Source organism: Schistocerca nitens, chromosome 8 (genome assembly GCF_023898315.1).
Source record: "Schistocerca nitens isolate TAMUIC-IGC-003100 chromosome 8, iqSchNite1.1, whole genome shotgun sequence".
NCBI classification, from domain to species: Eukaryota; Metazoa; Arthropoda; class Insecta; order Orthoptera; family Acrididae; genus Schistocerca; species Schistocerca nitens.
This window is the reverse complement of record NC_064621.1, coordinates 601,346,253-601,358,881: the sequence shown is the minus strand read 5'-3', so window position 1 is coordinate 601,358,881 and position 12,629 is coordinate 601,346,253. Positions and strand designations below refer to the sequence as shown.

The window sequence follows — 12,629 nt, the reverse complement described above, 5'->3', positions numbered from 1 at the left end:
ACTATATATTTCGTTTAGTTTTCATTTATGGTGAGACCAGTTTTTAATCAGGCTTCTGTTTCCATTGCCCAGTATGTTTCTTGGAGTGTATTGATATTTTCTTCCTACTATAGCAATATCATCAGCGCGTGCACATATGTGCCTAGTTTTCATAAATATGATGCCTCTTTTGTTGATTTTATTTATACACTATGCAGGGCTATATTGAATAGGACGGTGGATAGAGACTGTCACCCTGCTTCACACCTTTATTAAAGTCAAAGCTTTCATTTGTTCTGCTAAGGACCTTTAGTTTTGCTCTTGTCTCTGTCATTGCCATTTTGATTAGTCTTATTAGTTTAGCACATATACCAACTCCTTCCAGCACTGTTATAGTTCTTTATGGTTGAAGCTGTCAAAAGCTTGTTTGAAGTCAGGAAATGCAGATCTATATCATATTCATAGAAATTTTCCATCATTTGTCATATCACAAATATTTGATAAGTTGTTTCTCTGTCTGGTGGAAAGCCACACTGATAGTTCGCTAGTATGTCTTATGCACTTCTGTGTGCTTTCATTTAATATACTTGTGAAGATCCTGGATTTTTAGCTGAAAGCCACAGAATAAATTTTGATGTAAACATTGTTACAGAAAACATTTCTTCTGTACAGTACAGTGACAGAAAGTGTACTCACATACCATTATTGGTAGTTAAAAATGACACAAAAAATTATAAGCCAGGGAAACAAAAATTTTGTTGCTCTTGTGTTAATTTTTTACTCTTCTAAGCAGCCTGCTAGCAATAATTTCTATAGCTTTATAACTTTAATGTCATTAAATGTAAAACACATTTCATAAAAGCCTTGTTATTATTTTGTCTTTGTATTTGCAGGAGTTTCAAGTCTGCCAACCAAGTATACATGCATGCATGCGAGGCACACTGTCCAAAGGGCAGTGAAGAAATTCAGTGCTTGTGGGAGCGTTGTGATGCCATGAAAAGGAAGCGCTTTTCACTAATGACTCATTTATATGACAGGCATTGCAATGCAGAGGTAATAATTGTTCTTATTATTCCATCAGTTAAATAGGGACATATTTTGTTACTCACATTTTATTGTTTGAATTTTACGAAAATACACCTTAAGAATCTTTTTGGTTTTTTATTTATGAATAAATCTGAATGTATTCACGCCTACTAACTTGAGTCCAACATCGTAACCAAAATATTTTCAATATTGGTAGTATTTTTAGCAAGATGTGTTGAAATTCGAGTTTTTGGTGCCACATTGTCTGTACTTGTGCTGAAGATGATTTTTATTCAGGGCGGGAGGGAGTGGGGAAATATGCAAAGAGAATTGAAAGCTTGAATACACATGGGAAAACCCATAAATAAATAATGGGGTAATACTATGTATCCCTGTGTTAGTGAACACAATTTTTTTCCCATCATTTTGCTTTTACACTAATTCTCTTACCCTGTTCACTTGTTTAAAATGTCTCACACCTTTCACTTGAATATTAGTCAGAAAAATTACTGCTTCCACAGTTACTTTGAGGATGATAAACCACATTGTAACTGCTAGCAGGCTTTATTTGCTTTTTAATTAATTGTTTTTAGATGAAACCTCATTACTTTCATGTAGATTTACAACTATGATAAGACTGCTTAGCAATATTGTGACCAGTGGTAGAACAATGAAGAAACACTATCTGGATTCCTCACTATAGTTTTCATTATGATTACCTGTTGTGATCTTGAAATAGTGCTGTAAAGCTCAGTTTAACCAAAAAGTAGAGGATAGAACAGTGTTAAATTCGTGTTAAATCTAAAGATACTCAAAACAGGTAGCCTAATTACAAAATGAATTTTTTTCATTATTATTGTGATAGGTCTGCACTGCACCAAATAGTTTTTATTTCTGTTTTCCATTATATTTTTCAATTAAAGTGATACTCAGTGTTTTAAGAAGGCCAATATTTCGTATGAGATACAGTGACAAAGACTTCCTGTTTTAAGATGTGGAAAACTGCCAATAGCAAATGAACTTAAATTGCAAGTGTGTAGCAGAAGATGGAAAGCTACGACAAACCAGTCTTCAAACTGAAGACCACAGCAGCAGCAGCAACAGCAACAAGCATCTGATTGTGAAAACTCGTTACATTTGAAAAATAAACTGAACAATGTGCTTCAATGCCTAAGACACTGGACCCACATCTCGGAGGAGTGTGCTTACAAACCCTTTCCAGTTAACAAGATTTTGATTTCCAGTTGGTTCCCTAAATTACTGACAGTAAATGCGAGGACATTTCGTTCAAAATGGGTGTCTAAGCATCGCCACCATCACGCTCTCCTACTTTTAAAGGCTATGTATGCCTTGTCTTTGCAACCATCCTTTATTCTGTGCCATACTCTTCATTTCTTCATAATGTGTACTTTTTATTACGTTCAACAGATCTCCTGTTTTCTCTTGGGTTGAAGTTTTCACCAGAATTTTTCTTCTGGTACAGTTGTTACCATATTTACTTGAATCTAAGCCGCAGTTTTTTTCTGGTTTTTGTAATCCAAAAAACTTCCTGCAGCTTAGAATCGAGTGCAAAGTAAGCAGAAGTTCTGAAAAATGTTGGTAGGTGCCGCCACAACTATCTTCTGCCGTCGAATATATGTAGCGCTACACAGACATGCTTTGCAGGCACAAAGATAAATACTGGAGCCAAAACCTCTGGAAGACTAGCTTTTTTATCTGCCCCGAGTTTCGACTATTGCATTTTCATACATTATCCAACGAAGTAAATACAAATTCCGTATTGTTCATCCTCGAATGTGGCAGCATTTCAATTTACTACGAAAATCCGACTGGCAAGACTGTTTGGGATGTTTGTCAATATGGCCAACTCTACGTTCTGAATTTTTTCCTACCTGTGAGAAGAGATGGTTGCTAATAGGAACTTTTATGAATTGTGAATCACATGCAGTATTCTCTTCACCATAAGAATAATACGAATATAAACATTTTGCCATGTATTCTTTCGTGTTTGCTGCTATCTTGTTTAAATCCTGTCTGCCTAATAAACTACGAAACTAGAGTGAGACAACAGCAAACGCGGAAGAATATACATACTATGTCATGTTTATATATGTATTATTGTTATGCCTGATAGTGATACAGTCAGAAATGAAACACAGCAAATGACTAAAAATGTAAGACGACTCTTTAATTTCTGTGCAGAATGTAATGTACTAATGAGGCGTCTGCAAAGATTTTCAAACGGAGAACAATTTTTGCTTAACTCTCGTTCAGAACATCTTCTATCATATGCAGTCTATTATTTGGTTCTTGTTGATTATTATCAAAGAAAGCAGCAAAGAAAACAAATAGCAGTCTCTTGCAATTGTTTTTTAAATTGTAAGCTCAGTAGCGCACACAAAAAGCAAGCCATGCCGCGAGCGGCGGCAGGTTGTAAACACTCATCAGAATGCGACAAACAATGAATGACACAGTACAATAATGTATTTTCAGCTTAGAATGACGTAAACACCTATAACAAAGAGAACGGCACTTATCAGATCAAAGAAAAATAAGCAATCAATTCAAACCAGACGAAGCACGTGAAAAAGGAAGGGTACCCGTGTAAATACGGACGGAGCACCCGACGAGTAGCAATGGCTACCTGGTAAAGCTTTAACTGGTAAGCTTACGACTTGAACCAAACTACTGTAGCTGTATCGTTATTCATTCGACCTAAATTGTATCTCATATTACAATGGACCAACTTTGTTTCGATTTGGAGGTGCGGTCTAAAACTTTTCTCCCCCCTTGAATTTCGAGTCTCAAATTTCAGGTGCGGCTTAGATTCGGGGAAATTTTTTTTCCTTGATTTCCAGTCTCATTTTTCAGGTGCGGCTTAGATTCAAGTAAATATGGTAAATGCTTATTATGGTTAAATGAATCTCCTATCCAAAAATTTAAGTTTTCCTATATTGTATAGTTGCCAAGAGGTTCCTGGTTCCTTTGATCATTGATTTCTTTGAATATGTCTTCACAGGATTTTAATTTTGTCCAGCTGATTCTGCTTTGTCATCTCCAAAGCTACATTTCCATTGCTTGTAAGCACTTTTTGTCTCTCTTCAATTAGAGTCCAGCTATCACTGCTTTACAGACCAATTCTTTGTTAGATTTCTTGTTGTCGTCCACAATTGCGGTGCCTAAATAACAAAAATTTTCAACTCTTTCTTCTTTCAGTTTTGATGCCAGTAGTCATCATTTTTATTTACTTGCTGTCTTGATTTTTTTTCCTATTAATTTTTACATAAATTCAATTTCAAACTTTTTCGTAATTGCTACAAATTCAGGAAGTGTAATCTGTGTGTGTCTTTCACTTTCACCTACTAAGGAAACATCATCCAAAAATCTTAACCAATGAATGGAAATTTTGTTTACTTTTAACTCCACATGTTTTCCTCTTCAAAATCTTCACAGATTTTTTGATGAAAACTTTAAGCAGATATGGTGGCAATGAGCATACTTTTATTACTCCTTTTCTGTTTTTAGCTTTACATTACTGTCCATTAAGCTCTATATATTGGAGGGCTGCTGAACATGAAGAATTTATGTAATTAACGGAGTTACAAAAGATGAAATGAGAGTTGTACGTTCAGGGCATCCAGTGAACCTTGAAATCTTGAAAACCTGGAAAAGGCCAGGAATTTTCAAAATCAGGGGGAAAAAAACAGGAGAAAACCTTAAATTTTCTTTAAAAACCTTGATTTTTTAAAAAAATTTGAGTACAGTAACCATATTGATATATTATTAGTTTAAACCGTGTGCATAGCGAGTAGAAGAAAATGTGTGCTGACTCTCCGCCCATTAACACAGGCAGCATAGGACGGGTTGCGTGTGACTCAAGTTCGCGCGGTTTTGCTTTATCCGAAGGTGTGTTTCGCTATCGTCTGTGCTTATTTTGTGAGTGTAATTAAGGTGTTGTGAGTGAGCATTGAAGAGTTGAAGTCTGTGGTGAATAAGTGGTGTTTAGGGATATAGTTATTCGTATTTGAAGTCCGATAAAAAATGCCAACTAGTTTCGTTCCAGCTTGCAGATCTAGCTACCAAGAAAGTAAAGCTAAACATAATTCTAACTCTCAATTGTTTCACGTGTGATTCACGTTTCTGTGAGGAACTTATTATAAAATCTGACGTGTTTATCATCGAGGGTAAACAAGTTAAAATTCCAAGACAAAGGTGTTCTCTAAAATCAGGGGCAGTTCCTCATTTATTTCAAAATGTACCAAAATATCTATCGAAAATATTGCACAAAAGAAAACCACCGCCAGTAAAACACTCACAAAAGAGTAGCTACTGTAAAGAAAATGTTCAGCAAGAAGTTCTGATGTTTCCCAGTGCTTCATCTGTCAAGGAAACTGTATGGAAGGTACCGGATGCAGCATTCATTTCACTAAAGAGAACATTAAAGTGTAAGAAGCGGGAAGTTGTACGGTTACGTAGTAAACTAAGAACAGCGAATGCAGAAATCCATCTACTGCGAAAGCAGCTTTCAGACGAAAAGTGTAAGACAGCTCAATCAAATCTCCTAGATCATTCCGAACTGAGTAAGAAACAGAAAATAATAATAGACATTATGATAAAGAAATGCCAATTAAAAAGCACTAAGGGAATGCGGTATGATGAAGAGTTTCTTCTGGACAGCTCTTAAAAATTAAGTTGCCCAAAGGATACAGACATTGTTTGAAGCATGGTTTGTTGCCACTTCCTTCTGAAGCACATCTTCGAAATTTAGTAAAGGGTCTCAAATGCTTGTATGGAATCAATACACGTGCTGTGGAGGCCATTAAGAATTATTTTCGGAAAGAACAAGATGAAAACAAACGCGTAGGTGTGCTGATTTTTGATGAAATTGAGCTCCAAGAAGAACTGCAATTTGATAACAATTCCCTGAAAGTTGATGGTTCCGTAAATTTTAGGAGCGTACACTCGATACGACTGTAAGAATAAACTTGCCAATCATGCTCTCGTGTTCATGTTTGTTCCTCCGTTGCATAACTGGATCCAACCTGTTGCTGTGTATGCAAGTCGCAATGCAATTCCAGGAGACGTCGTCTTGCACAGATACTAATTCAAGTGATTATCCATGTAAAAAAATGTAACCTGCTCTATATCAAATCCTGTTGACGAAACCAGAAGAGTTTGGGCATTTTCAGACACTGTTCACGCAATAAAGTGTGTAAGAAATAATTTCTGTGATAAAACTTAAGTCCTTTTTAACGATGAGATCGTCAACTATAATTTTTATCGCAGTGTCTGTCAAGAAGATAATTTCCCAGGATTTGCCGGATTAAAAGTTTGCCACAAGTTAACTTCCACCCACTTGAACTCAACGTCATTTCAATGAATGAATGTAAGATTAGCCCTGCAGTTATTCAGTAACTCAGTAGCCAACGGCATAAAACTCTTCAGGGAAATTAAAGCAACAGGATTCAAAGGCAGTGAATCAACGGAATCATTCACTAGATGTATGAATAACGTAGTGGACACACTTAATTTTTTGTTTCCTAAGGATGCATTGTACAAAAATTCAGAGGCTCACAAAACATTAATAAAATGAAAAAGCATTCTCGCCGATAAAAAAACAGCTTTGCTTCCAAACGAACTCTCCAGTCACTAAGAGTAACCATTGAAAGTACATTGGAGATATCTGAATATTTTTGGGAAAAAGGTTTCAGCTATGTCTTGACTGCAAAATTTAATCAGGACCCACTTGAACGTCATTTCGGTATCGTAAGGTCTCTGAGTTGCAATGATCACCCGTCAGTAATAGACTTCTTGAGCTTGCACATGTTACAGTGCGTGTACATTCCTGTAAAACTAGCCCTATCTTCTGGTGGAAACTGCGAACATAAATGTGAATTTTCATTGACGTCATATGTATGCCAAATGCGGACTTTAGCCAGACATTTGCAGCTAAAGAACAGAGACAGAGTTCTGGAAATGGAAGATGTAATGTAAAAAATGTTGTGTGTTCCTCATAACTTCACAAAGGCTCATTTGAATCCACAACATATGCCGAAGAGTCTTGAAAGCACCACAGGAAAGGAATGTTTAGTTTATCATCAGATGGGTTACGTGGTGCATCAAGCAAGAAAAGCTGTAAAATGCCATAAGTGTTTGTACCTTCTAAGTGGAAATTCGTCTGACATCCCATTCTCTTTACTTACATCTATTAGAGATTACGGCTCTTCTACAGAAAAGACATTGCTCACATATCCATCGAAAGGCATTTTCAATGTTCTTATGCAGAACTATGTGAGGACAGTTTATGGGGCAACATTTTTTATGATTGCCTCAATAGTTTGGACCACATAAGTGTTGAAATATCTAACGTTGGATGCTATGAAGATCATGTGTTGGACATCGTTCCCAAGCTGATTCTTCATTATATGAAATGCTGGTTTTTCACTGGCATTAAACAAATTCGGAAGGAGTTGAAGTCTTCAAAAACTTCCAAGACTGCCCAGAATTTATCCAAACTAGCTGACAGCTGATGTCTATTGAGGTAAGTTAATTAAATCCATCTACTTTTCATATGATTACATAAATTTTATGAATGAATAAGCTCGTGTGCAGCATTTGGCGTAATAACATGTATTTCCGTGGGTCACAAGCGGAGCAACTGACATCTCGTGGTGGAACTTACGAACTAGCAGAGACGGCACACTTTTTCTTCTACTTGCTATGCCGTGTGTGATATTTCAAATAGCATTCGAATATTCAAAGGGTAGTCTACATATTATACACATAATACCCATTGGTGATCCAGTGTTTGCACAGTGATTCGTAACTGTTTTATACTCGTTGAACTGTCACATGAGGCAGGGATCCTAGGAAGCTGATTGATGCTACCGTGTGAGAGGGGGGAGAGACAGGAGAACTCATTGCTTCTGGCGTAAAATACAGACCTGCTACTGTGGTAGAAATACATGAAAGAAATTAGTTTCCTAATAGCATTTTATAGACACATTCATATCCAGTTCAGTAAAGTGTCCAAAATTATGTTAAGCCTGTTGTAATACTTACTATATCAACTAAAGTAATCAATTTTTGACAATATAATGTAATTGGATAGATAAAGCAGTGGTAGGGCAACACACACGTATAAAAAAAAAATGTTTCACGTATGCAAGCTTTCGGAGCCAGTGGCTCCTTCTTCAGGCAGAAGAGTTGAAGGGAGGAAGAAGAGTGGTGAAGGGAAAGAAATGGAACTGGAGGGGTTTGGGAAGGGGTTAGAGTTTGGAAAAGTCAACCAGAACACAGGGTCAGGGGAGACTTAACCAGATACGATCAGAAGGAAAGAGTGATTGTTGGGGACTGCCTCTCAAGTTCCTTTCTCTTCACCCCTCTTCCTTCCCTTTCAACTCTTCTGCCAGGAGGAGGAGCCACTGGCTTCAAAAGCTTGCACAAGTAAAACTTGTTTTTATAATATATGTGTGTTGTTCTGCCACGGCTTTGTGAGTAGGTTTTTTACTATATCAACTGTTAGATTGTTGTAGTTGGCAGCATTCAAAAACAAGACATCACAGAAGTGAAGAGTAATGACATGTATCGATACGTATCGGACAGATCTGTGGTGCTGAACGACTGTTTGATGGTGACAGACTGACATAATATTGTGAATGGAGAAGTTAAAGCTAGCCATCAGCTTTACCATGGAGTAATCTGCAATTTTGTGTCTATAAATCTGCGGCTTGTGAATGCTTGCTTAGCCATTTCGTCAAGTGGAGCGGCAATAACCTTGAGTATCAATGAAATTAAATCAAGACTTGTAACACAATTATTCTAACAGGAGGAGACAAATGACATTTTAGACATTTATAATTGTTTTATTTTGCAGCGTTTATACAATTATCAGTATTAAGTAATTATAACTTTTTTAAAATACATCCTCTGCTGTTTGCTTGCTCTTCCGTTGGCAACATTACATGACCTTTATGATAATAATTCTCACTTCACCCTGTGTTGATGGTGTTATGGATGTGGATGGGCCAGAAGTAGCTTCTTCATTCATCATTTTTCCACTTGCACACCTGCACGGATCAAGTTGAAACAAGTGACTGTTCACTGCATAATGGCTACTTACTACAGTGCCATATACTGTTGGACCACATTGCTGAGCAATAGTTCCAAACAGCAAGACAGTTCAATGTGAATCTGGCTACAAGAAGTGCGCTGAAAATAATTAAGGATGTATCTAAAGAGGAAATATTGTTGCTAAGAGAAAACATGCAAACATGCATTACTGGCGTAGTAGAGATCATCTTTCAAATACAAGTTAATGTGTGTGATTTCTTGCTTGAATCCAGAAATCGCAGTAAACCATGAAGTAGCTCAAAAATGATTGACAATATGTCTTGAAATTTTAGTATCAGATGGAAGAATGTCTGGTTCAAATGCAGACCATGTCATACTTGAATTTGTGGAGAGCTGCAGAGGAAAAAGAATTGAAGACAAGATTGAATGCTACAAGATAAGTGAAAATAGTCTTGATAAATTCTGGGTTAATATGGTCAAATTATCTTCAAATCCATGTCCAAATTCTAGTGTGTGTGTTTTTTAATAATCCTACGTGGAAATATTTCTGTCGAGCAAAGCTTTTCTGTAAACTCCAGAATTATAGTTGAAAATCAAACAGAAAAAAGCCTTATAGCTCATAGATACATATATGACGCAGCCCAGAATGCAAATGGAATTGACTATTTCAACATTGACAAAATTCTTCTACCCTGTTTTTGCAATTCCTATCTTTTGTACGAAGACGATATGAAACATAAGGTGAAGGAAGGTGAAAGGAAAAGAAGGGGCGATTATTGAACAAATGAAAGCAATTTGGGGGGGGGGGGGGGTTATAGAAAATTTAAAGGAATGATTTATTCATTTTTACCATGACAAATTTCTACAGTTTGTTCCCTGTAGTGAGTGAGTTACCTTGTATATCTGTTGGTGAAAACAGGATTCGTAATTTTTTATTTTTTTACTGCCTGTAAATCAACATACAGTATTTAACATTTTAAAGATATTTTAATTTGTGGCTGTGATTTACACTACTAAAGAAATAACTTGTACTTAATTAAGTATATTCTGTTATATCAGTATAGAGGTTTGAAAAAAGGATGTTTTAGTCTCAGTTTTAATAAAAAAGTAAAACAGAAAAAAATTGTCTTGAAAGCCCTTGATAAAACCTTGAATTTGAAAATGTTCAATCGCTAGACACCCTGACATCCTGTGCTGTTTAAATGGGGAGTTGATTTTTTTATTTAACGATTTAGTACTAGGGCATTCAGGGACACAATACCTACATGGAACTACATGAAATTACATTTGTTGTGTGACAGTAACTGATTCTTATAGTTTCTCAGCCACTTCTCACACTCTTCTACTGATAATTCTGTGAAACATTCACTTAAATCAGTGCACTAAAGGTACCAAAAGATATGAAACTTAGCTAGCTTTGGCACAGAGAAGACAAATGAATCAGTGCAGAAAGAAGAAAATTGACAGACGTAATGCCTGTTTAGGCACTACCCACTGACAGATGGTAGTAAAGTCATTTAACATGTTATCGTGTGTTGATTTCATCAATACTCTAGTCTGCAACAAGTAACCACAGTAAAAGGTCATTTTAGTATATGGGCACGGATGGAACCATTTGTGGAAGCTCGTCACACTGACTTTAAGGCATGTAGTATCATTAAGCTATAGTCACCAGAAGCTGTTGCTCCAGCAGCAGCATAACTGAAAGATCTTTGGTACTGAGAATGTTGTTGTGAGCTGTGTGCAGCTTTGGTTAAGAGATGTGCTAAATTGCATGACATGTGTGTGTGATCAACTTTGCCAGTAACTGATGATATTTACAAATACAAGTTGATAAACTGCTTGAAGAAGTTTGGTGTGTCACTCAACAAGTTTCGTTCCTTAGTAGGAATTTGATCAGAGTGTGGGGGGAGGAGGGGTTGATATTTATTGCTTGTTATTAAAAGTTTTACTCTCACTAGATTTCTTGCTACGTATTAAGTTTACCAGATAAAAACGGATTTCTTTTATGTGTTGTGTGTACTAGGTGCTTCGTATGATGGCAGTTCGGCGGCGGCAACTATCACAGAGTGGTCGCAGCGAGATTCCACCCCCACAACCACCACCTCCTCATCCTGGTTATGCCCCAAATGCAGCTTTTCATGCAATCAAGAGACACGCTCTTGAGTTTGTGAACCCCAAGGAGATGATGGTAAAGTTCTTATGTTTAATATTATAAAAAATATTTAATTATGTAATATTTTTTACAATAGAAAATGCAGTGGATACTAAAAATTTTTGATGTGTTCTCGTTAATTCTGAGTATTCCCTCTTGTTTTGATATTAGATTGTCCTTATGTAAGATGTTCCTTATGTGTATGGGTATATTTGTATTTGCATTTACAGGAATCTGTTCCTAAAACAGATTGTCACATTTTGACTGATGCACTCCAACAGGGTTGTGATTCCTCTGTGAAAAAAATATTGTTACAATAATTTCAATTACTAGTATAATGATTTCAAAAATCTGGAAAAGTTGTGGTCTGTTTGTGTATGTTGGCCACCTCATTAGTTACTTGATGTACCTGTTTAATGTTTAGCAGTCCCCTGCAACACCACCTTTCAAAAACTTCTTTCCACTTTTTGCCTGAGCTGTTTACTGCTCAAGTTTCATTTCTGTACAACGCTACAGTCCAGACAAATACCTTCAGAGAAGACAGGAAACATTTAATTTATATCCGGTATTAACAAAATTCTATTTTTCAGTAATGCTTTTCATGCTATGGGCAGTCTGTATATTATATCCTGTCGTTTTTGACTATCGGCAGTTATTTTGCTGCCTAAATGACAGAACTCTTCTACTCCTTTTTTAGTGTCTCATTTTCTAATCTTAGTTCCCTCAGTATCACCTGATTTAATTCAACACATTCCATTAGCCTTGTTTTGCTTTTGTTGATATTCACTTCTAATCCCTCTTCAAGACACTGCAGCTGATCTTCCAAGTCATTTTCCAACTCCGAAATAATTACATTGCCATCAACAATCCTGAATTTTCTCTCCCTCTGTGAACTTTCTGAATTTCTCCTTGATTTCCTTTGCTGTTTGGTTTTCTACTGCTGCTCCTTTGCTATGTCCTTCAACTCTTGCAACAGCAGTCTGGTTTTTGGACCAGTTGTAGATAACTTTTAACTCTGTAAGTTCATCCCCGTCTCCTTCAGAATTTCAGATGTTGTGTAAAGCTTTCCATGCAAATGCCCTAAACGTAGATTTGCCTTTCCTTATCCATGGAACTGAATGGGGTACTCAGCAAGTCTCTCCACTGGAACTGTAGGGTCTGCAAAAAAGACAAGATAATCACTGAATAGGAGGCAAAGATTTGTGGCCTTAAGCCTGAATTAGAAAACACAAATTTGAACTGGATAGGATGAAGGGGGAAAAAGATCATGGGAACAGTTTGAAGGGGTTATAAGATTGCATGAGGCAGGTAAAGGTAAATGAGAAGCTGAGTGAAAGGGGAACAGATCTTCAACTTCATCTGCATCTGAGCATATTATACTGAATGAATTTGACTT

General features: G+C 36.6%; 1 protein-coding gene across 10 annotated transcripts in view; it reads left to right on the top strand.

Moving 5' to 3' along the window:
- The window catches only part of LOC126199221 (AT-rich interactive domain-containing protein 2), a 323,635-nt gene that overhangs the window by 272,357 nt on the left and 38,649 nt on the right, over nt 1-12,629 (top strand). For all 10 annotated transcript variants that reach the window (XM_049936005.1, XM_049936012.1, XM_049936003.1 and 7 more), the window contains 2 exons: nt 873-1,032; nt 11,105-11,269. In XM_049936005.1, coding sequence (XP_049791962.1) covers nt 873-1,032; nt 11,105-11,269 — 325 coding nt within the window. The remainder of the gene's footprint in view (nt 1-872; nt 1,033-11,104; nt 11,270-12,629) is intronic.